We start from the raw sequence: 21139 nt of genomic DNA, 5'->3' as shown, positions 1-21139 counted from the left end.
CCCAGCCAGCCAGTGACCAGGCAGGACCACCGCAGGTGGGAGTCGAGGTGTCAGCGCTGCCCCTGCAGGAGCGGCAGCGAATGGGGAGAGGGGAGCAGCAAGTTTGCTTCTTCACTGTTGGCGCTGTTCCCCGGGGTCTAAGAACTAAGAAAATCCACGCCCCTGTGGGCCAGTGTTGGTTTCCAAAGACGCGTCCATTCATCTAACAAGTGAAAGGCTCTGCGTGGGCTTTGCAGACTTCTGGCCGAGCTAACGGGCTGGCCACCGCCTCTGGAGGCCCATCCCGCCCGCCTCGGTGGCCGCGCACCTCTTCTGTCCCAGGCGGATGGCCTTCAGCTCACTGCTGTATTTGTTTTTGATCCACTTGATGCCCTGCAGCTGGGCATCCACGATGAGGGGCCAGCGCTCCGTGTTGCACAGGATGGTGGCGTTCTCCGTGGACATCCGGTCGCTGGGGAGCCCCTGGTTGTTCCAGGTGGCCACATCCGCGTCGTCAGTCAGCAGGGTCAAGGGGTCCAGACCCTTCGTGATAGGGACTGGGACCTGCCGAGGGGGGCAGTGTGGCCTGACTCACCGCTCGGGGGGAAGCGGCTCCCTGAATAACACCTGTGCCGCAGGGGCAGATAGCCGCTCGCAGCCCCTTGGGACGTGGCCAGAAAGGATGTCAGCATCGTCCACGCTGGGCCACCCTCTGCACCCTGGCTACCCTACAGCCTCTGCCTTGTTCATAGCAGGAGCGACGGTGAGACCTGGCTGGGTCTGCCCTCCCCTCCCCCACGGACCTCCCCAGGTGTCCTGAGTGATGACCACCACGGGACCTCTTACCTTTAAATGGTTTATGTAAGGGATCCAAAACCTCTCCATCAGCTCGTTGCGGTATTTCTTGGTGAAGTAGCCCACGTAGGAGACGAAGGCAGAGATCAGCAGGACATCCCCGCACAGCGTGACGCCCTGGCTTTTGAAGCTCTCCACTGACTCGGCCCAGCGGACGTTTTCTGACGCCAGTCCTCCCACCAGCCTGAGGTGGGAGCCAGGGGTCAGTGGACGAAAGAGGAGCCCGTGCTTCTGGTGGGAGGGAGGGCAGGCTGGAGGGCCGGGAAAGGTGTGCCTCCATCGGTACCACGGACCTCGTGGCTTCAAAGCCTTACTTTGCTCAGTGGTTCAGGAGTGACTGTGCTTTGTGGGGAGTCTAGGGGAGAGAACGCTTTAGGGAAGCAAAACTAATGCTTTCTGGGTGCTGTTGGGGATGCTGAGCTTCCTTCCCCAGGGTGTTGGCCTCATGGGCACTGCGATGCTATCTGACCACATGACCTGACCACCGAGGCCGCTGCCTGGACACTGCTGAGCACACGCTTTGGGCAGCGGCTAGTCCAGTGGCGGCCACCTGGCCCCGTGTAGGGTGGGGACTCCAGGCTGTGCCTCATGCTTCTCAGGCCACTAGCCCGAGGGCTGGTCCCCGACCCTGAACGGCACACCCAGCATCCGAGAGCAGGGCCAGGTTTGCAGAAATACAGACGCCCGATTAGGCTCACGGAGGTGTGTCTCTGGCATCACCTGAGCAGCCCTTCCTCCCGGTGACTGAAAGACCACCTTTGACTGTCCCAGCAGAGGTGAGTCCACATCCCACTGGAGGCCAGGTAGGCAGCCTGGGGACCTCCCAGGGTTAATCCTCACGACTCTCTGTGCTCAGAAAGCGGGGGCTGCACCTGGGGCCTATCCCCCCAGAGGCTGTTCTGTGGGCTCATCCTTTTTGGGGGTGGCGGGTCTGAGGACAGGACAGTCTTGTGATGGGGTCGGGGGTGAGGCACCTGTTAGCCAGCGAGATCACCCTATTGGTAGCGTCAGCCTCCTGCTGGCACTTGATCTTCTCAGCCGTCGCTTTCTCAAATGCCGACGTCAAGTTGCTCAGGTTGGCGTTGAGTTCCTGGAAAGACAAGGTAGGAAGGCCCTGAAATTGGGATGCCCCTGGCTCTCCCAGAAGTAGAGGCAGCTGAGCCCTGGGAGGGCTGAGATCCCCGAGGGGCCTGAGGGCCACAAGCATGGCCGAGGCAGGCGGCCTCGGGGGTGTTCTGGGCCCCACATCAGATGCTCAGTAACTCACAGGGGTGGCCAGGCCAACCCCTCTCAGGTGGAGACGGTGGCCGGCCGCACCCATGGGCCGCACTCACAGCAATCTTGTTCTTGATGCGGGAGAGCTTCTCCTGGGCCTCGGCCAGCTCGGCGTTGGCCTCCTCCAGGGCCTGCCTCTTGGGGGCCACGTCGCAGTAGACCTCGTAGAAGCGGACGATGTTAATGCACCAGGAGCACAGGCCCGCGGCAGCCGTGGACTTGGAGCGGATGAACTCGGGGTCAAAGGTCGGGTTGCCTTGGTAGGGCCTGGGGAGTGAGCGACAGCGGGCTGGGGACTCAGGCTCCCGCCACCCTGCACCTGCCACCTCTACTCCCACCTCTGTCTGTGACTCCGGCGCCATTATGAGCCATAGGAGGAGCAGAACATTGAACATACTACCTTCTGGTGTCTTAATGATCATAGAAAGAAGAAGCCAAGACCAAAACTCAGAACTCTGGCCTCTGCAGTGGAATTAAGGGTATGAAAGGGAAAAAAGTGAAAGTCACTCAGTCCTGTCCAACTCTTTGCGACCCCATGGACTGACTGTACAGTCCATGGAATTCTCCAGGCCAGAATACTGGAGTGGGTGGCCTTTCCCATCCCAACCCAAGTCTCCTGCACTGCGGGCAGATTCTTCACCAGCTGAGCCACAAGGGAAGCCCAAGAAGACTGGAGTGGGTAGCCTATCCCTTCTGCAGCGGACCTTCCCGGCCCAGGAATTGAACCAGGATCTCCTGTGTTGGAGGCGGATTCTTTACCAACTGAGCTATCAGGGAAGCCTATGAAAGGGAAAAGAAGTAGTGCTATCAAGGTGAAGAAAAGCTGCTTTCCCGCCCTGCCCCCCCTTAACTCTCTGTTCCCTGCTGCCTCTGTAGCTGGTCTCACTTTCATTCTGCAACCACTGCGGCCCTCGGCAAGAAAACGTGTTCAGGGGTCGGCAGCTTGCCCAGATTTATGCCAACAGGAAGTGTTGGAACCAGTGCCCAGCATCACAGGTGAGGCTAAGGCTCTCCAGGTAAGACTTCAAAGAGGTGACGTTACCAGGGTTAGCTTACAAAAGTGATGCGGAACAGTGCCCGCAGATGCAGTTAGGAAGCTTAGAAACTAGTGTTTTTAAAATAATGGCGACATCATTGAGCGTTAACGGACTGAGCTTTCTGCAGAAGGAATTCTGAATGGATGATTAAAAAATCATAACTGAAGTGTGAGTTGAGCTTAGGTGGGGAACACAGCCCATCACCTCCTCTATCTGGCATTTTTTACACTCTGTTTAGGCGGTGGGTCTGCATCTGTTAAGCACACTCCAGACAGCATGGGGAGGTGGCAGTTGCGAAGTTTGCTGGGTGACAAGGAGAAGACATTTATCATGGCACTATTTATGATGGCAGAAACGGAGACAGCCTAGACCCTCAACAGTGCAGGTATAGTTAAGTAAATTACAATTCATCTGTGGTTAAAAAAAAAAAAAGAAACAGATCAAGTGTTTTGACAAGATAGGGAAAAGATTTTTTCTCCTGCAACGTTAAGTAAAAAATAAAAAGCAGAACAGATAATTGCATATAGACAGTATTCTTTCAACTACCAGGGGGAAAATCCAGAAAAAAGACTGAAAGGAAACATGCCAGATGTTAACACAGACCGCTTCCTGGAGGCGAGTCTGGAAGTGTTTCTCTTGAACTTCACACTAGTCCTTAGTCATCAGATGCTTTTCATTCGTCCAGCTCTCTTCTGATACAGATGGAACTGAGAGGTTGGGGTCTCACCTGGGGTCACTGGGGTCATGGGAAGGCCTCCCTTTCTCGCTTGGGGTCAGGTCAGCTTGGCCCTGAAATTGGTTTGGGGGGGGATGGCTAGGCACAGAGTGCTCACAAGTCACTTCAGTCGTGTCCGACTCTTTGTGACCCCGGGGACTGTCGCCTCCAGGCTCCTCTGTCTGTGGGATTCTCCAGGCAAGAATACCAGAGTGGATTGCCATGCCCTCCTCCACAGGGTCTTCCTGGCCCAGGGATCGAACCTGTGTCTTTAACGCCTCCTGCATTGGCAGGAGGGGCTCTTTGCCACTAGTGCTACCTGGGAAGTCTGCTCACAAGTGCAGTGCTCACCAGTGCTGGTGTTACTGGATTTACGGGGCAAGATGTGGGAGTGCCCACTCTGCACACCTTTCCAAGTCCCACCTCAAGACAGACTAGGACCTGGGGCCCTTTGCTGCAGTGACTGCACCTGGACAAACGTCTCCTTGAGCAACAAGTGCAAAGAAACTACAAGGGGCTAGAAATAACTACATGCACGCACAGCTGGGACAAACGATGAACAAGATACAAAAAGGCTAAAACTCACTGCTGCTTCTAAAGTGCCAGGAGCCGCAGCAGGGTCCTGTGCCTGATCTCTGCACGCAGCACCACCCCTCCGACCCCACCCTCCAATCCACCCCTACCCTCACCCCATTTAAGCAGCCAGGTCGACCAAGGCTGGGGAGACAGAGGGGGATGAGGCTCCCCCCGAGCTTGGGATCACGTTTCACCTTGATGCCCTGGTAGCTCAGGTCCAGGTAGATGCACCCAGACTCTGGCCTGCTGGCTTTGGGGTCCCGCCTTCTCTGTGCTGCCCAAGACCCTGCCCTGACCCCAGCAAGCCCAGGCTTCCCTTGGGACCACGCGGTGTGCAGCCAGGGACAGGCGGGAGAAGGTTCGCAACCACACAGGGCCTGAACGTGATGTGTTCCCGACAAGATGAGACCTTGGCAACCCATGGGGGCGGCCGAGCCCCGACTCACTTGAACGCTTTCAGGCAGGCCTCGGGGATGTGCTCCTTGTCGAACTTTTTCAAGGAGTCCAGGAAGGTGTCCACTTTGCCCATCATGATTTTCGCAGCTTTCCAGCTCTTGTCCTTGGGGATCTTGCCCCCAGGTGCGGTCAGAATCATCACAGCAGCCGTGACATTGACCACGGCATCCGGGGGGGACCCGAAGGACTTCAGCTCTGTCAGGTTGTTCTGCAGAGACAGGTGGGCGGACCTGAGTGGGGATTCAGCCCTCAACAGGGCTGGGAGGCCCCCGGCAATGACCCCATGGCATCTCCTCTCAGCTCAGAATTCCTGGGCCCTGATTCTTCCTCCTCCTCCTCCTGCCCTCACCTTGTTCAGGGTGTCAAGGGCCTCTTGCGCGGCCAGCAGGGCTGGCTCTGCCTTGGCCAGGTCCGTTTCACAGGCCTTTTGTTTCTCGGTGACATTCTGGAAGGAAGCCAGATGGAAAAGATGGATGCTGGGGTCCATGTGGATGGCGCGTGTGAAGGGGGACCCTAAAGGGTGGCGAGGAGGGGTGAGGAGGGGCGCTCCCCTCTGCTCTCACTCCCTGGGTCACCATCTGGAGCCCACCTTCCTGCCCCCCAATGCCTGCTGGCTCCTTTGCCCCAAAACACTCAGGTCAGAAGGCCCTGGGCCGTCAGCTGACCTGGGATTCCAGAAGGGGAAAACACTGCCTTCTCTTGGCTCCAGCTTCCAGGCCCAGAGGAGAAACCTGGGGCCATGCAGGCCACCCCACAGGGCTTTGAGGCCTCGTCTCTTGGTGCCATTGTGGAATCCCTCCAGATTGGGCCAGTTTCGGAGGTGCAGGCCATCCTCCTCTTAAAGTTACACCCTTATTCACACATCCATTCATACATTCATGCATGCATGCGTTCACTCGTTGGGCTGGGAAGAACCTCTCTGAGCTTCCAGGCACCAGAGAGATTGGGAGAAGCTTCCTATCAATCAATCAGGACCTGAGTGACAGCAGGAGGAGACGAAGAAGGCCGTGGGGCTGGGAGCTGTGCTGGGCACGGGGCAGGGTGGACAGAAGGAAGAGGGTCCCTCTGCAAAGAACCTCCCAGAGAAGCCCACCCTGTGCCCGACTTCAGGGAACAGGGCGTGGAAGGCACTGACTCGGCCGGCGGTGCTGGGAGTGGCCCTGGAGAACGCCTGGGTGGGCCCTTTTGGGATCAGGGGTTGAGGAGGGGTGGGCGCCCAGACGTTAAGCTGCATGTGAGTATCAAAAGGCAGGTCCCAGGGTTCAGGGTGCAGGTGTGGGCCCTGGCTCGGATCCTGGCTGTATCACTTGCTAATTTTGAGACGTCAGGCACACTTCCGGCCACCCTAACAGGGCTTTGGTCATGCAGCTGACGGTGAAGGATGGAGGGGAGCTCCTGGGACCCTCCCTTGTTCCAGCGCTGGTGGGAAGGATTCAGGCTTCCCCCTCCTGTAGGCCGTGGGAGGAGGCTGACTCAGGCCCTCTCAAGAGACAGCAGACAATTATTGAGGCTCTTAATTTAGACCCTCAGGCAGAGGCATGATTGATGACGCAAAGCGCACGCAGACAGGGGCGATGAGAAATCAGCCCGACCACAGGGACCTTCAGCGTGGAGCCCACCAGAGTCAGGGGTGCTGGAACCTCTGGGGGCTCCCGTTGTAGGAAGTCTGAGGCCCAGGGCTCCAAGGCCATCTTCTCAAGCCTTGATGGGCTTACATGAGCATGTCCCTCAGATGCAGACCTGGTTCAGCAGAACCGGGGTCTGGGAACCTGCATTTCTTACCAGCTCAGAAGATGCCACTGCTGGGCCCTGGGAGGGCAGCCCTCTGCTGAGTCGGGGGCCTGTGTTTGGGGGAGGTGCCCTCCCTGCAGGGGTCCTGCTGGGTTGCCAGGGCCCGCAGGGAGATACTGGTCACTCGGGGAAGGCACCTGGCTGAGCGGAGCTGCCCCACCGCCTACCTTGTTGATGACCTCCACCTTGATCTCCTCCTCGTCAGCAATGGCTTTCTCCTTGCTGACTTTCTCGGTCTCCACGCCCACCACGTGGATCAGCTTGTCCGCGTTCTCATTTTTCTGCTTGAGCTCTGCCTCCTGAACCGCCAGCTTGGCTTTTAAGTCGTCCACCTGGAGGGGGAGGTGAGGGAGATGGGCAGGCTGGGGTCCCGGCCAGTTGCTTACTGCTCCCTGGGGCGCGTTTCTCCATGCTTTATCAGCTTCTCCAAGGTAAGTGTTCATTGAGCACCAGCTGTGTACACAGGGTCATCACGAGTAGAAGACCCATTCCTGAGGCTTGGGGAGGTGGCAGTCAAGGTGGCCGGGGTGCCGAGGAGTCATGGGGAGGCTGGTGGGGCTGTGAGAGCTGGGGGTCGGGGATGAAATGCTCCCTTGGGTGCTCCGGTGAGGCCCCAAGCGGCTGGGTGGAGGGGGTACTGGGAAGTGGTGAGTGACGGAGTGAGACATCCTTCCCCATCTGGGTGATTTCTACCATCGAGGAAGCCCCTCGGGTGCTGTAACTGCCCTCACCTGAGCTCACTCACTGTGTCCTAGGACCACTTCCAGAAGGTACATTTGAGGAAAAAGAAACGCCCACTGGGCCGGGCTCCTCTTTCTTTCCTCTCCAGGGAGGGGGCAGGCCACTCCTCGGCTCCTGTAAGCGCTTTCTTGGACATCCCCCACCACTGTGTCCCCCTCTCAACCCCCACGGGGTGGCCGGACCCGTGTAGCAGCACCTGTGTCAGGGGTCGTTCCCCACCTGCACCTTTGGCCGGGAGGCAGGGACTCGGGGGCTGTTTACCAGGCCCCTTGGGGAGACGCCAACAGTGGGCAATAAAGAGGGAGCCTGGGCTACACCAGGGAAGACACTCAAAACCAGGCAGAAGGCTAAACAATTAACGTGGCATCAAAGTACAGCAGACACTGGTCCACTGGGGCACGGCAGTGTGAACGGCACCCCAGGGTGGACCCACCTTCAAAGGCTGCACCCGACGGGGTGAGCAAGCCCCTCCAGACTCGGGGCGCCTCCCTCCCCCAGGAAGCACCTGACACAGCATCAGCATCCCGAGAGGATCTGGGACCCACTGTCACGGTCAACACCCTCGCTCTGGTTTACAAGTGGAAGTTTCCCCAAGGCGGGGGTCCCGGTCCCCTTACCAGCATGTCACACATTGGGGGATGGTTCCGGAAGCTCATCCCATGGCCCAGTTCTCCTCTTACCTGAGAGGCCGTGCTCTGCAGCTTCATCAGCCCGTTCTCCAGCCTCTCGATCTTGGCGACCAGCTCCATCCTCTTCTTGGCCAGCAGGTTCTGGTACAGCTTGATCTGCTCCAGGAAGGTTTTGGGTGTGGTGTAGTTGTAGCGCCTCTCGGTGGCCAGGTACACCTTGGACATCTCGTTGACAGTCGTGTGCACGTAGGACATGAAGAGGCTGATGGAGGCCTTGACTTCCGGCTACAAAGACAAGGCAGGCCCATTCACTCCCCAGTGCCCTGGTGGAAGCGACCCAGGGGAAGAGGAGGCTGCTGGCCATAGTGGACCATAGGGTAGGATCCCTTACTTGCCAAGGACCCTGGGTGAGAGGTACCCCCCTCAGTCTTGGCAGCTCAGGTGCCCAGTGAGGCTCGAGACAACAAGGCCTGCAGGGCTCCCATGGGCAGTGGTGACATGGCGCCACCAGAGCACCTTTTCACAGCTGAGGTTATGATTGTTCTGAGTCACACATTCATATAGTCAACATATTTGAATAACCAGGCAAGTCTGCAAGCATGTATTGGGCATTTCCTGTTGTGGGTCTGGGGGGTTAGTAACTCCTTTCCCAGCCTCCTCTGTCCTGTGTTCAGGTCAGGATCACAGCCCTTACCACCTGGGCACCCCCAATCTGCCTGAAGACAAGCACTGGGAGCTTTGCCCCACGAATTGTCTGAGCAACATTTGTACACGCGTGCTAAGTCGCTTCAATTGTGTCTGACTCTTTGCAACCCCATGGACAGCAGCCCGCCAGAATTCTCTGCCCACTGGGATTCTCCAGGCAAGAATACTGGAGTGGGTTGCCATTTCCTTCTCCAGGGGATCTTCCCCACTCAAGGATCGAACCTGGGTCTCCTCTATTGTAGGCAGATTCCTTACTGAGCTACCAGGGAAGCCCTTCTTTATCACTAGCGCCACCTTGATTTGGGAAGGTATTCATCCAACACGTGTTTCTTTGGCATCTACTTGGCAGCCGTTACTGGTGCCAGGGGTGGAGCCATTCCCTGGTCCTAGGAGGCCCCCGCCTCTGCGTTCACTTGGGGCGTGGAGGACACATGGTCAGAGCGGCGTTCCCAGGAACGGCTCATCCCGCAGCTGAACACTCTAATGGTGCAAGCAGGGAACTCGACCCATCTTTAAAGCCAGGGAGGAGGTTAATTTCAGGCTTATTTTATCCCACTGTATATGTGTTCAAAATAAATCAGACACAATAACCACGTGGGATTTTTTTCTAGGCTTGTGATCACTTGCATCAGCTGGGTCAGAATTTAATGATCATTTCTAGGCCAGCAGTGAACTCAAATGGTGAATGTGGGCACTGTCTTTTGATAAATGAAAGGTAAAAAGTAAAGACGACTTATATTGCCCCGTTGTCCTTGTCTTGCCCTATAAAAGGCAGGTTACAGGTGAGGGAGCAGCCCTGGGCAGAGACCCTTGGGCTGAGCTGTGTTGGGACCCAAGGCAGGAGGAGAAAGTGTGCACCTGTATACATGTATTAAAGTAAATACAAGCTCTGCAGCAGGCTCCCACCAGGGACTATGTTCAGAGCCCGGGTTTCTCCATCTGTTCTCATGTGGGCATCACACCTCCCTGAACCAGCCCTGTGGAGCCCAGAACCACCAGCCGGTTGAAATGACCATTCCCCTGTCAGAGTGACTCAGGGCTGCAAGATCAACAAATGATGGCCTTTGTTTATAAGTTTGATATTTTGAATGTTTCGGCATTGATTTTTTAAAAATACCACATTAAAACATTGCTGATCCTAGTGAAGTTTTTGGTGCCCCACTAAGTTTTGCACCCGAGGCGAGTGCCTCACCCTAATCCTGTCCCTGGAGGTAAATGATGGGGAACCCCTCCCTCCTGGCTCTGCGCCCCGAGACTCACCTGAATCCCCTCCGTGTCCTCGAGGAAGCGCGCGCTGACGGACACCAGGGCGTCCTCCGGCCACTCGTGGAACCAGTTGATGGCCGTGCAGTTGACCACAGCGGGGAATTTTCGTGCTCTCACTCGCAGGACGGAGCCCACGGGGGAGAAACACAGGATCACCTAGAAGAGGACACAGAGGTTGCTTGCTGGGGGACGGCAATGCCAAACGGCGCTGCTTTTGCAGAAATCCCATTTAGAAGGGAAACTGTGTGTGGTATTTGTCTCCAAGTACAGAGGTTGGGGGGTGGTGCAGAGAACATTCCCCATTCTGGGCGAGAAGTGTGGCCATTGTGTGATGTGGGGGTGCAGGGGAGCCCAAGCCCTCCTGAGGTGGCCCTTGCAAAGAGGGAAGGACGGCTGGGTGCCTGAGGGAGTGGGGAGTGGGCATCCATGCTGGGCAGCAGGGACGCAGGTCCCTTTAGCAGGTCTGGTCCTTGCGGGGAGGGAGGTATGGGAAGAGCAGCGCCACCTGGCTGCGGGCAGGGAGAGGAGAGGGCAGACGTCCTAGTGGACACAGACAGGAAGGGAGAGAAGGACCCAACATGCACCCAGTCTAACTCGGGTAGCTTAGCCAGCATCCCCCAAGAGGGAACGTGGAAGGTCGAGGTAAACGAATCTATTTAAATGTGCTCTATGGGGGAGGAGTGCCTACAGAAACCACTTCTTTTCGGCCACAGGGCACTACTAACAGCCCACCTCCACCAGGCAGCCCACTGGAATTCTCCTAAGAGTTTTCTACTTCCTGTGCGAGGCAGAACAGCCCCCAACTCCTCCCCGAGTGAAGACCCAGCCTAGAAGACCCCCCAGAACCCTCCAGGCCCCAGGACCCCCTACCTTCAGGTTCCTGCGCACTTTGTCAATGAAGAACTTCCAGCACACCTCCCGGGTGTCTGTCAGGCCGAGGGACTTCACCTGGGGCCGCATGGAGGAGATGATGTTCTCCACCTCATCATCCATGAACAGCCCCGGGATCTCCCCCGAGGCCAGCAGGTCGTTGATCAGCACCAGGAACTGCTCCTCGGCCACCTGGGAGTCGGTCATCAGGAACACCGAGGGAACGTTCTTCACGGCTGACTTGATGTACTGGGCACCAAGGTCGAGCTGGACCCAAGGAAGACACCCTCAGAGGTCTTGCCGAAGCATCTCCCACCACCACCCAGGGCAGGGGGGCACCCGCAGATCGGCCCCGTAAGAAACAGCAGGGTCTGTAGATGGAGCTTAGGGCCTCGAGGGGAGGAGGCCCACTTGTGGAGGCACCGCTCGCCACAGCGCCAAACTGGAAGCATCCTCGGGGTCCTGGGCTGCTGACACATGGCTGGCCCCTCACTCAGCTTAAAGCATTTCTTCAGAGGGTCCGGCCCAGCTCCAGGGGCCACTACTCTGGCCTCGGGAAGAGGGCTCCTAGAAGTCAAAAGCATGCCACTGCCTGGCCTGGGGACTGTGTATAGGGCCCTGGGGAGCTGACCCAGTGGGTGGGAGCCCAGCTAAGCCCTCACTCCCCCGAGTGCAGGCAGAGCACTGGCCCACGACGAGGGGCTCGCTCTGTCTCTCCCTTCTCATTGCACCACCCGGCTCCAGCCTTTGTGGGTCGCCGGGGCTCCTGTGGCACCCCCCGCCCACCATCACCCCTGAGCACTCTCTGCTGTCTTGAAGCCATCTTCCACTTTGCCCCAGAACACCACCACATCCTGCCCCTCCTCTGCCCAAATGTCCTTGATGGTATCTTGTTTTCTTGGGACCATGTCCAGGATTTTCCATGAGGCCCATGATGGCCCTTGGGCTTGGATTCTGACCCTTCCCCCACCTCCAAGTCTCCGGCTTCTAGTGGGGGCCCATGGCTGTTGGTGTGACTTTATAATATAGTTGTGAACGTATCTGTTATACCAACAATATTTACATTTTTAACTTCTTACTGCCACACTACTATCAGAACAATAATAATACATCTTCTAACCGTTCAGGAGTCTGCTTCCCCTAATAGGATGCAAGGTCCTATAGCTCTGTTTATAGCTGTCCTTACTTCCAAATCTACAGAAGCTACTTAATAAATGATGACAAGGGATGAGTGCAAAGCTGGCTCGTCAGGGGTGCAGGAGCAGTGAATGGGGACGACACAGATCACAGAGCTGTTATAGCTCATGCCAGGGAATAAAATAGCAACAGCCACGGGTGGTCCCGGGGTGAGGTAATGGGAACGAAGCCCTCACAAGGGCAAAGAGTATGACGCAATCATGAAGATAAAAGCAATATGATTAAGCTAACAGACTAGAAGTTGTATCAGTGGAGAAAACTCAGTAACACTACACAGCTCTGGGTGCAAGGATTCTCTCCACTTTGAGAGCACTTGGGGGGTCAGTGAGGACCCTCTTGGCTCCGCTGAGAATCCGCACGCTCTGATTCAATCCAGGAGGCAGGACCTACATTATGAAGACCTCACCCTTAAAGCTTGGGTTTAAAAATTAGAGCTGGCTAGTGTTTGATAGAAAGAGCAGCTGCGCTGGGGCCTCTGACAGGCCGGACGCTCACCTGGAGGCTGCAGTCCCTGGCACAGCCTGAGAGCAGGACTGAGAGCCAGCTGACCATCCCCGTTATCCTTCCTGGGGCCCCAGCCCACAGACTGGGACCCCAGCCCACAGACTGGGACCGCCCTCTTGCTGAGATCCCAGGGTGCCAGGCTCTGGTGGGGGTCCAGGTCATCCCCTCGCCAAGGCCACCTGGCCAGTGACTGCCTTGCAGCCTTGAGCAGAGAAGCAGGTCCACTGAGCCAGCCTCATCCTGGCCCACAGAAGCACCAAGGCAAGGAGAGAGGCACCGTGGGACACGGTCAAATCAATTTCAGCTCTAATCTGAGTGGCGGCCATGATAAGCTTTAGACTAATCATGTTTGACTAGCTCACAGTTCCCCGAGAGAGCAAATTTTCCGGAAAAATAAATCAATAAAAAGCCTCGGTGGCACGTCCTGGGGATGGGAGACCTGTTCGAGCTAATGTTTATTCAATTAATTCAGAGAGCAGCCCTCGCAGAACCCCGAGCAGGCGGTGAGACCACTAGTTAGTACCGGCTCTGAAAGACTGAATCTGGAAAACCGGGAAAGACAAGGCGGCAGGCTGCGATGACCAGAGGCAAGAACCCAACCCCCTCACTGCTGTTATCTGAGGGGACTCCAGCTCTCATCTACTGGAAACCCACACTTCCATTTACCTTCGGCACACGGCCGTGGGCCCTAGCCAAATGTGTCCCTGGCCTATGTCGTCTTGAGATAAAGACCCTGCCGGTGACCATCCCAGTCTCTGCGTCAGATGCTCCATTTCGGGGAGTGGGAAGACTCCTCCTCCCCCGCCCTCCTCCCACTGCCAAGGGTGGCTTATTGAGAGGCGACGCCCTCACCTTGAGGTCTGGGATCCCGTAGCCCTTCTTGAGGGTGATCTGGAACACGTCCAGGGCGCTGATGTACGCGGCCAGGCGGGAGAGGCTTTGCTTGCCGCTGCCGCCCACCCCCACCAGCAGGGCATTGCCCCGCGGGGACTCCAGGATGCGGTTGATCCTGCAGATGTGGGCCACCGCATCCTCGAACAGCACCTGAAAAGAAGCCGGGCCGGAGAGACGACGCGCCTCCCTCACTCATCCCCTGGCCCCAGCCCCACCGCTGCCCACTCGAACCCCCGGCTCACCAGGTTCATGACCGCATTGACCTCGTTGTAACTGTCCAGGACTTCCACCAGGAGCTTGTTCAGAGGAGCCAGGTCAGTAACTGGCAGGTATTTGGGGTCTCCAATCCCGTGAGCAAAGTGGCAGAAGATGTTTGGTTTGGCGAATAGGAGCTCATCACCGAGATCCTAGACGTCGACAGTGGGGGGCGAGGGGGGAGATGCTGTTCTGGTGGCCACCACGGGCCCACGGAGCCCAAGCAGCAGCCCTGGCATCTTGCCCGACGGCCTCAGGAGGCCAGGTCACGTCTGCTGGGGCCCACACTGATGCTGCCAGGGGCCCTGCAAACTGCTGGGCAAAAGCTCCTGGTCTGTGTCCCAAAGGGAATGAACAGTCCAGAAAAACGATTCTACCATGCAAACCCCAGACCCACCAGTGGAGAGTGTTGCCCAGAGCGGGCTGTCTCTGCCTGGTGGCTGGAGGGAGAGGTCTTCAGCTCCTGACCTGCTGAGAGCGCCTCTCCTCCTCGCTTGGGCCACACCCACGTGGCAGAGCCATCTCGTGGGACCCAACGTGATCCTTCCCATCCCCATCCCAGGGCCCTTGCAAGGAGGCGAGGATTGTTGGGGGCCCCTACTCTCCCTGCCCCTCAGAACCTTCCTGGGTTTGGCAGGGCGGCCTGGTGGCATGACTCACGTCAAAGAACTTCTTGGTGGAAGCGACGGTGACCCTGCGCAGCGTGTCCTGGTCCTTCTCGTCCACCATCTTGTCGCCGTACACACGTTCGGCCTCATGCAGCCAGAGGCGGACGAGGTCCAGTGGGAATTTCAGGATCTCTGCGGTGGAGAACAGGAGCCCCTGCCCCAGACGCGGGATGGTCAACATCCTTAGGTGTGTTGGGAGGCAAGCCAAGTGCCGCACACGGATCAAACGAGAACAGTGGCTGCTTTCCCAGGAAGTAATACGGTAGAGTGGGACAGTAGCCACTTGGGGCCCAGGAAACTAGAGACTGCCAAGGCCACAAGTCCTGGAGGCTGAGGCGGGTGTCTGTGGTCTGAGAGATGATGGGGGGATCCTCTTCACCAGGCAGGGTTAAGGGCTGCCCTCTCTAATGGTGTGGATGGTGGAGAAAAGGACAGGGGTCTGATCAGGTGTGAGCCGACTATGGGAGGCCTCGAGGCGGCCGTCAAGCTCAAGCTCTGCAGCCAGCCTGCCCAGCCTGGCCTAGCTCAGCTCTTTGCCAACCAAGTGACCTGGCAAGTTCAATGGGTGCTTATTTTCCAGGCCCCTGTCCTGGGTTCTGGGAGTGTAGCGATGACGGGATGGACTCTGCCTTCATGGAGCTCCCCTTGTAGTGGGGAGACAGAACCAGACAAAGTCACATGGTATCGCCTGCTGTGATGTGTGCTGTGACATACACGGGGGCGGTGGGACAGGGTGTATGGGGAGGAGGAGGGGCCTCTTGGGGGCACAATGTTTGAGCTGACACTTGAGATGGGAGGAGATGGGCGAGACTTAACCTCCCTGAGCCTTGGACTCCCCATCTGCAAAAATGGGGATATCTGAGCATTATGTGTTGTTTGGAGGAGGAAATGGGGATGTAAGTGGCCAAACCCAGTGGCTAGTTCAGTCCATCCATAAGAGGAAATACCACCACCACCACCATCCAGACTCACACTGTCCCCACTCCCACCATCACATCGCCACCACTATCACCATTACTACCACCATCATCGTCATCACCATGACTCCCGCCATGATCATCACCCCTATCATCACCATCACCACCATCATCACTACCAGCATGGTCACCATCAGCAACAGCACCACCATCACCACCATCACCATAGTTACCACCATCACCATATTTACCATCACCACCATCATCACTACCAGCATGGTCACCATCAGCATCAGCACCCACCATCACCATCGGCACCATCACCATAGTTACCATCACCACCATCAGCACCACTATCACCACCGTCACCATAGTTACCACCATCACCATAGTTACCATCACCACCATCATCACTACCAGCATGGTCACCATCAGCATCAGTAACCACCATCACCACCATCATCATCACGATGGTCACCGTCAGCACCACCATCACCACCGGCACCATCACCATAGTTACCATCATCACTATCAGCATTGGCACCATCACCATAGTTACCATCATCACCATTGTCACTATCAGCATGGTCACCATCAGCATCAGTACCCACCATCACCATCGGCACCAGCACCATAGTTACCATCATCACCATCATCACTACCAGCACGGTCACCATCAGCATCAGTGACCACCATCCCACCATCATCATCACCACCATCATCACTATCAGCATGGTCACCGTCAGAACCACCATCACCACTGGCACCATCACCATAGTTACCATCATCACCATGGTCACCACCCTCATCACCATCTCTCATAACCATCATCACATCATATCTCCCTCCATCACTGTCATCCATCCATAGGTCACTTTGCTTTCTCTCCCGAGAATGGTAAGGGAGGAGAGCATCCGTGGATCAGGCATTGGCCGTAAGGGGGCATTACACAGCGCTAAGAGAGCAGTACCTGGAAAATATTGGAGAGGTCCCTGAGGTTGAAAACATAATGAAACTTAATGGCCGTGGGAAGAAACGTTGATGTCACTTTCTGGTGCAGGGCTGTTCCAGGAAAAAGACACATCGATTCTTGTGCACTCCTAATGGCCTCAGGAAGTGCAAAGCTTAAGCTATAGTTTCTAAAGCAAATGGACTGTGAGACGGTGACAATTTAAGTAAGAAATCTGCAGGGGGAGGGATTTTGCCGCTCTACTCATGTGTCAATCATTGCTATATACAGAATTTGCTATCTTCCGCCTCCCCCATCGAGCAATTGGATCTCATAATACCCTCTGTTGAAACATAGCGTCATTGAAAAAAAGATATTGATTTGAAAGTATAAATAAAATATTTAGCAGAGGAAAGTATGAAGCTGCTGTTGGCCCCATAAGGCAGCAGGTCTTACGGACAGGAGAGGGGGCGAGGCTGGCTGGCTTACCCAGGGCGGAGGCCACCAGGTGGCTGCTCATCTTCTGCACCGCAAAGGGTGCTGAGCGGTAGGACAGGTGCTGGCTCAGGATGGTGCTGTAGATGCTCATGAGGGCCTCCTGGCCCGGGAAGCTCACCGCAAACACACAGAAATGGCGCTGCTCAGAACAACCAGAGACCCTCGTCAGGCCGAGCGTGGGGACCAGCTTGGGGCAGGGCTGCCTTCCTGGGGAGCAGACTCTGTCCTTGTCTCCTGATGTCTTGTGGGCATGGTCAGAATGGACAGGTTCCCTCAAGCCTTGCATGTGCTGAGAACTACTCCCCCACCACCGCCTTAGATACTGATTCCATCTCAAAACAGCCAAATTCACATCCCGCTCAGGGACAACTTGGCGGAGGCCATAGAGTGTCTCAGCACAGCCTGGGTTTACATGTCAGATCTCCATCTGTCCAAGGTAATTCAGGGTGAGGTCCTGCCCAGATTACAGACACAGCACAGGATATCCTGCTAAGTCTAAATTTCACACAGAAAGTTTTTAGTACAAATATATCTCAAACATTGTATGGGATGTGATTTGCTGTTTATCTGAAATGCAGATTTGCCCAGGCATCTGTATTTTCATTTGTTAAATCTGGCAGCCTCTCGACATCCCCATGAATGTGCTGATATCTGAAGGGCTGGGGCGTGCTCCAGGGAAAGCCAGCCTGCCACCCCCACCACCCCGCATCCACGCTCTCATCCTCCTTGGACAAATGAGCTTCAGACTCATGCAGCTGACCGAGACAACTCCGGTTTCTGCCCACCTGAAGCCTGGGGTCGATGGTGAAGGAGCCGGCAGTGGGGTTCATGCACGCCACGTACTGACAGTTGTGGACGTCCTTCAGTGTCAGCTTCTGTCGGTCGTACCTGCATTGGGGAGGCCAGCATCAAGCCCTGCCGCTGGTGCCCAGGAGCCACCCAGCACCCCACCCACCCGGGTCATGCCTTGCATATGGGTTAAAAAAGAAAACCAAACACCTTGGGACTTCCCTGCTGGTCCAGTGGCTAATACTCTGCACCCTCAGGGCAGGGGGCCCAGTTTCAACCCCTGGTCAGGGACTAGATCCCACACAGCGCAACTAAAATCCTACGTGCCAAAACAAAGATCAAGTATTGCGCACGTGCTAACTAAGGCCCAGTGCAGCTAAATGAACGAATGAAAGAAAGTGAAAGTGAAGTCGCTCAGTCGTGTCCGACTCTTTGCGACCCCATGGATTGCAGCCTAAGAGGCTCCTCTGGACATGGGATTTTCCAGGCGAGAATACCGGAGTGGGTTGCCACTTCCTTCTCCAGGAGATCTTCCCAACCCTGAGATCGAACCCGGGTCTCCTGCATTGTAGCCAGACACTTTACCATCTGAGCCACCATAAACCTCAATAAATATCGATTATATGTGAAATGGCCAACTGGACTTCATGCTCTAGAGGAAAAAAAAATTTTTTTTTTTGAGAAAATTTTTGAAACGAGAAGCAATGGAGTGGCTCGTTGTGCAGGCCTGGGTGTACGTTTCAGCTCAACTGGGACTCTAGGGAGGCTGGCTGACCCCTCTGTGCCTTGAGCGCCCCACCCCACACCCCCCAGGCCTGAAGCCCCATTAGCCTGGTCCTGTGTCCCAGCCCTGCCTCCCCGCCCGTGGCAGACCCCTCACCCCCAGCCTACCAGTGCCCGTGGTCCATGTGTTGCCGGATGAGGGTGTGGGGGGCCACCGTCCCGTACTTGTCCACCTCGGGCATGTTCATGTCGTCAATGAAGTAGATCAGCTTTTTGGTGCCTGGCGGTCCGTAGTTCCGCCCTGATTTCTTCTCCAGCGGCTTTTCGAGAACCCCTAGAGAAGGGAATGGGGTAGCCCTCACGGTGCCTGGTCGATCCCAGAGGCAGCGGCCTAAAGGGTAGCCCTGGGGGCCACCAAGGACAGGCGGGTTGGACTCCAGCCACCCAGGGAGGGAAGGAGAGAGGGGTGGGCACCACGGCTCCCAGGCAGGGGGACAGGAAACTTGTGTCCCATTGACCTTGGGCCACCCGAGACTGGCTGTGAGCTCCCTGTGGGATCTGGTACCCCCACTATGGGGACAGAGACAGGTGGGTGGGGGGCGTGGGAAATGGAGAGGCAGCTGTTGAGCTCCTGGGGCTGTGGTAAGAAGGGACGGGGCAACTCAGAGTGGGATCGGGGGCCAGCATGTCAGACAAGAGTGACCGGGTGTGTCCAGGCCAGGCAGTGAGCACCTGGGCTCATCCTCGACCTCACCCTGCAGCATGGCCGAGGTCGTGTAGAAGTTGAAGGGCACGGCCTGCACCAGGTAGTCGTCGGTGCTCAGGCTGTCCAGCTTGTCCCCCATCAGCACCGACTTGCCCGTCCCTGCGTTCCCCACCAGCATGACCGGCCACGACTTCTCCATGAGCAGGTCCATGAAGTAGCGGATGCGGATGGTTTCCGTGGTGTGCACCAGCGAGGCCTGGTTGGGGGCGGAGTGGGGCGGGAAAATGTCGAGGGAGGAGCCATGACCTCAGACAGACCCGGGCCTCCAGGTCCCACCTCCGGACAGACTTGCAGAGCTGGGCAGTGTGTTAGATCCCCCAGTCGTACGGAAAAGGTCCTACTGATGGAAACTGTTTGCGACTGGACGTCCCGATGAGAAGCGTGGGGTGGGGCTCTGAGTCCCGCTCCTTAATCGCTGCCCATCGTCGCTGTTCTGGGCAGTTTACCTGCAGTGGGACGTCAGGGTCCAGCTCGAAGGCGGGCACTTTTTCTGTCCACGGCAGGAACTTCTTGGTGTCAGGGTCTATGTAGTAGTCGAAGACCGTCCCCTGCGAAGGGAACTTGATCGTCTTAAATTCGTTGATCCACCACCTGCTGAACTCGACCCGATAATCTACAAGCTGTTGGGAGACAAAGGGAGGCTCAGAAAGGGTCCCCCTGGGAGGGATGCCAGGAGAGTGCACCTGGGCGGCCGGCTGCTCACCTGGTCCTGGAACATGGCCCCCCCGAAGGCCCAGAAGCAGGCGAACACGAAGTAGAGCTCGTAGAGCTCCTTGGCGGAGTCGGGGGGTGTGTTCTTCTCGGTGAGGAGGCACTCCAGCAGGTAGAGGATCATCTGGGTGATGGTGATCTCAGGCACCGGCGTGATCTTCTTAAACCCGAAGCGGAGCTTGTCCAGGCAGGTGGGCAGGTACTTGTCGAAGAGGATCATCAGGTTGGCCTTCTCTGACTGCACCTTGCGCCTCTCGATCCAGCTGCTCACCACCCTGGGGAAGGCGGGAAGGTGCTGAAGGACCAGGCTACTGGGTGGGGTCCCTCTGGTGACCCTCCCCTTGCTGAAGGCTTCCACATGATTCTGGTGCTCCTGCCTGGTGACAGGGCCGGTCCTGAGACCTTCAGAGGATCAGATGAGGGCACGCTTTTTCCCTGGGATTCTAGCTGTGGGATGCTGTCTACCTAGAACAACTGGGAGCCGCGCTTGCTACCCTCAGATGTGGCTGATGCTGAGGACAGTGGGGCTGCAATGTAGGAGGAGAGGGGAGGAGAGGTTTCATGACATAGTCTGGGGGACAGACAGGGAGGGGGCGGGAAGGGAAGAAAAGGAGAGGAGCAGGGACACATCGTGTGAGTATCTGGACGCCTGGATCCAGCCATGCCTGAAGCATGCTCGGTGAATTGAGCCCATTGACACTTTCAGTGGAAGAGTCCAAACCAATACAACAGGGCTTCCTGGGGAGCCATGTTGCCTGGAGTGGGTTGCACAGAGGTGGTCCACCATGGCTGTGAGGGGTGTGGATTCCAGAGTCTGAGTGCCTGACTTGAATGGGCTCTGGCGTGGCCAGCGGTGGCCTTGGGTAAGTTACTCAACACGTCTGGGCCTCAGGTTTCTCATCCGTAGATGAGAGTGATGATGATAACTCCCATTTGGAAGGACTACCTGGGTTGATATTTTTAAGGCTCAGAGGACAGGGCCTGGTCCACAGTAAGTGCTAAATTGGCGCCTGCTAAAAGCGTAAAGAGTGCTGGCCGATGAGCTCAGTAAGCTATCATTTCCAGGATGCCCAGAGCATAAGCAGGAAGCTCACGTTACCCAACGCAGCTTGCCTGCCCTCTGCAGACATGCCTTTCTGCAAGTGAGTGCGTGTTCTGGAAGCTCTGAGTCTCACTACATCGCCAGCAGACGAGGGAACCAAGAGTTCAAAACCTCTGCCCTGTTGCTCCTGGGTTAACTAGGTAACAGGGCAGATTTTCAAACACTTGACAAGCAGACACATGCAACCATGTGCAGTTAAGAACCGAATTCCAGGTACACTAGGTCTTCAGGACGGAGACCAATTTGCAAATCTATACATAGACTGCTGCAT

At 56.6% G+C, this 21139-nt stretch overlaps 1 protein-coding gene across 1 annotated transcript in view; it reads right to left on the bottom strand.

Moving 5' to 3' along the window:
* DNAH17 (dynein axonemal heavy chain 17) overlaps positions 1–21139 on the bottom strand; it is a 97186-nt gene that overhangs the window by 20080 nt on the left and 55967 nt on the right. Inside the window, exons 44-63 of the mRNA XM_052658323.1 lie at positions 19759–20041; positions 19502–19675; positions 19044–19251; positions 18458–18623; positions 17563–17665; positions 16769–16916; positions 16301–16392; positions 14406–14567; positions 13733–13897; positions 13449–13640; positions 10896–11162; positions 10020–10181; positions 8106–8339; positions 6852–7016; positions 5243–5338; positions 4884–5101; positions 2169–2376; positions 1809–1924; positions 826–1018; positions 308–543 (exon numbers count right to left, since the gene is read on the bottom strand). Coding sequence (XP_052514283.1) covers positions 308–543; positions 826–1018; positions 1809–1924; positions 2169–2376; positions 4884–5101; positions 5243–5338; positions 6852–7016; positions 8106–8339; positions 10020–10181; positions 10896–11162; positions 13449–13640; positions 13733–13897; positions 14406–14567; positions 16301–16392; positions 16769–16916; positions 17563–17665; positions 18458–18623; positions 19044–19251; positions 19502–19675; positions 19759–20041 — 3588 coding nt within the window. The remainder of the gene's footprint in view (positions 1–307; positions 544–825; positions 1019–1808; positions 1925–2168; positions 2377–4883; positions 5102–5242; positions 5339–6851; positions 7017–8105; positions 8340–10019; positions 10182–10895; positions 11163–13448; positions 13641–13732; positions 13898–14405; positions 14568–16300; positions 16393–16768; positions 16917–17562; positions 17666–18457; positions 18624–19043; positions 19252–19501; positions 19676–19758; positions 20042–21139) is intronic.

This window comes from Budorcas taxicolor, chromosome 19 (assembly GCF_023091745.1).
Source record: "Budorcas taxicolor isolate Tak-1 chromosome 19, Takin1.1, whole genome shotgun sequence".
In the NCBI taxonomy this organism is placed as follows: Eukaryota; Metazoa; Chordata; class Mammalia; order Artiodactyla; family Bovidae; genus Budorcas; species Budorcas taxicolor.
The sequence above is the reverse complement of the archived record's forward strand: the minus strand, read 5'-3'. Positions and strand labels throughout refer to the sequence as shown.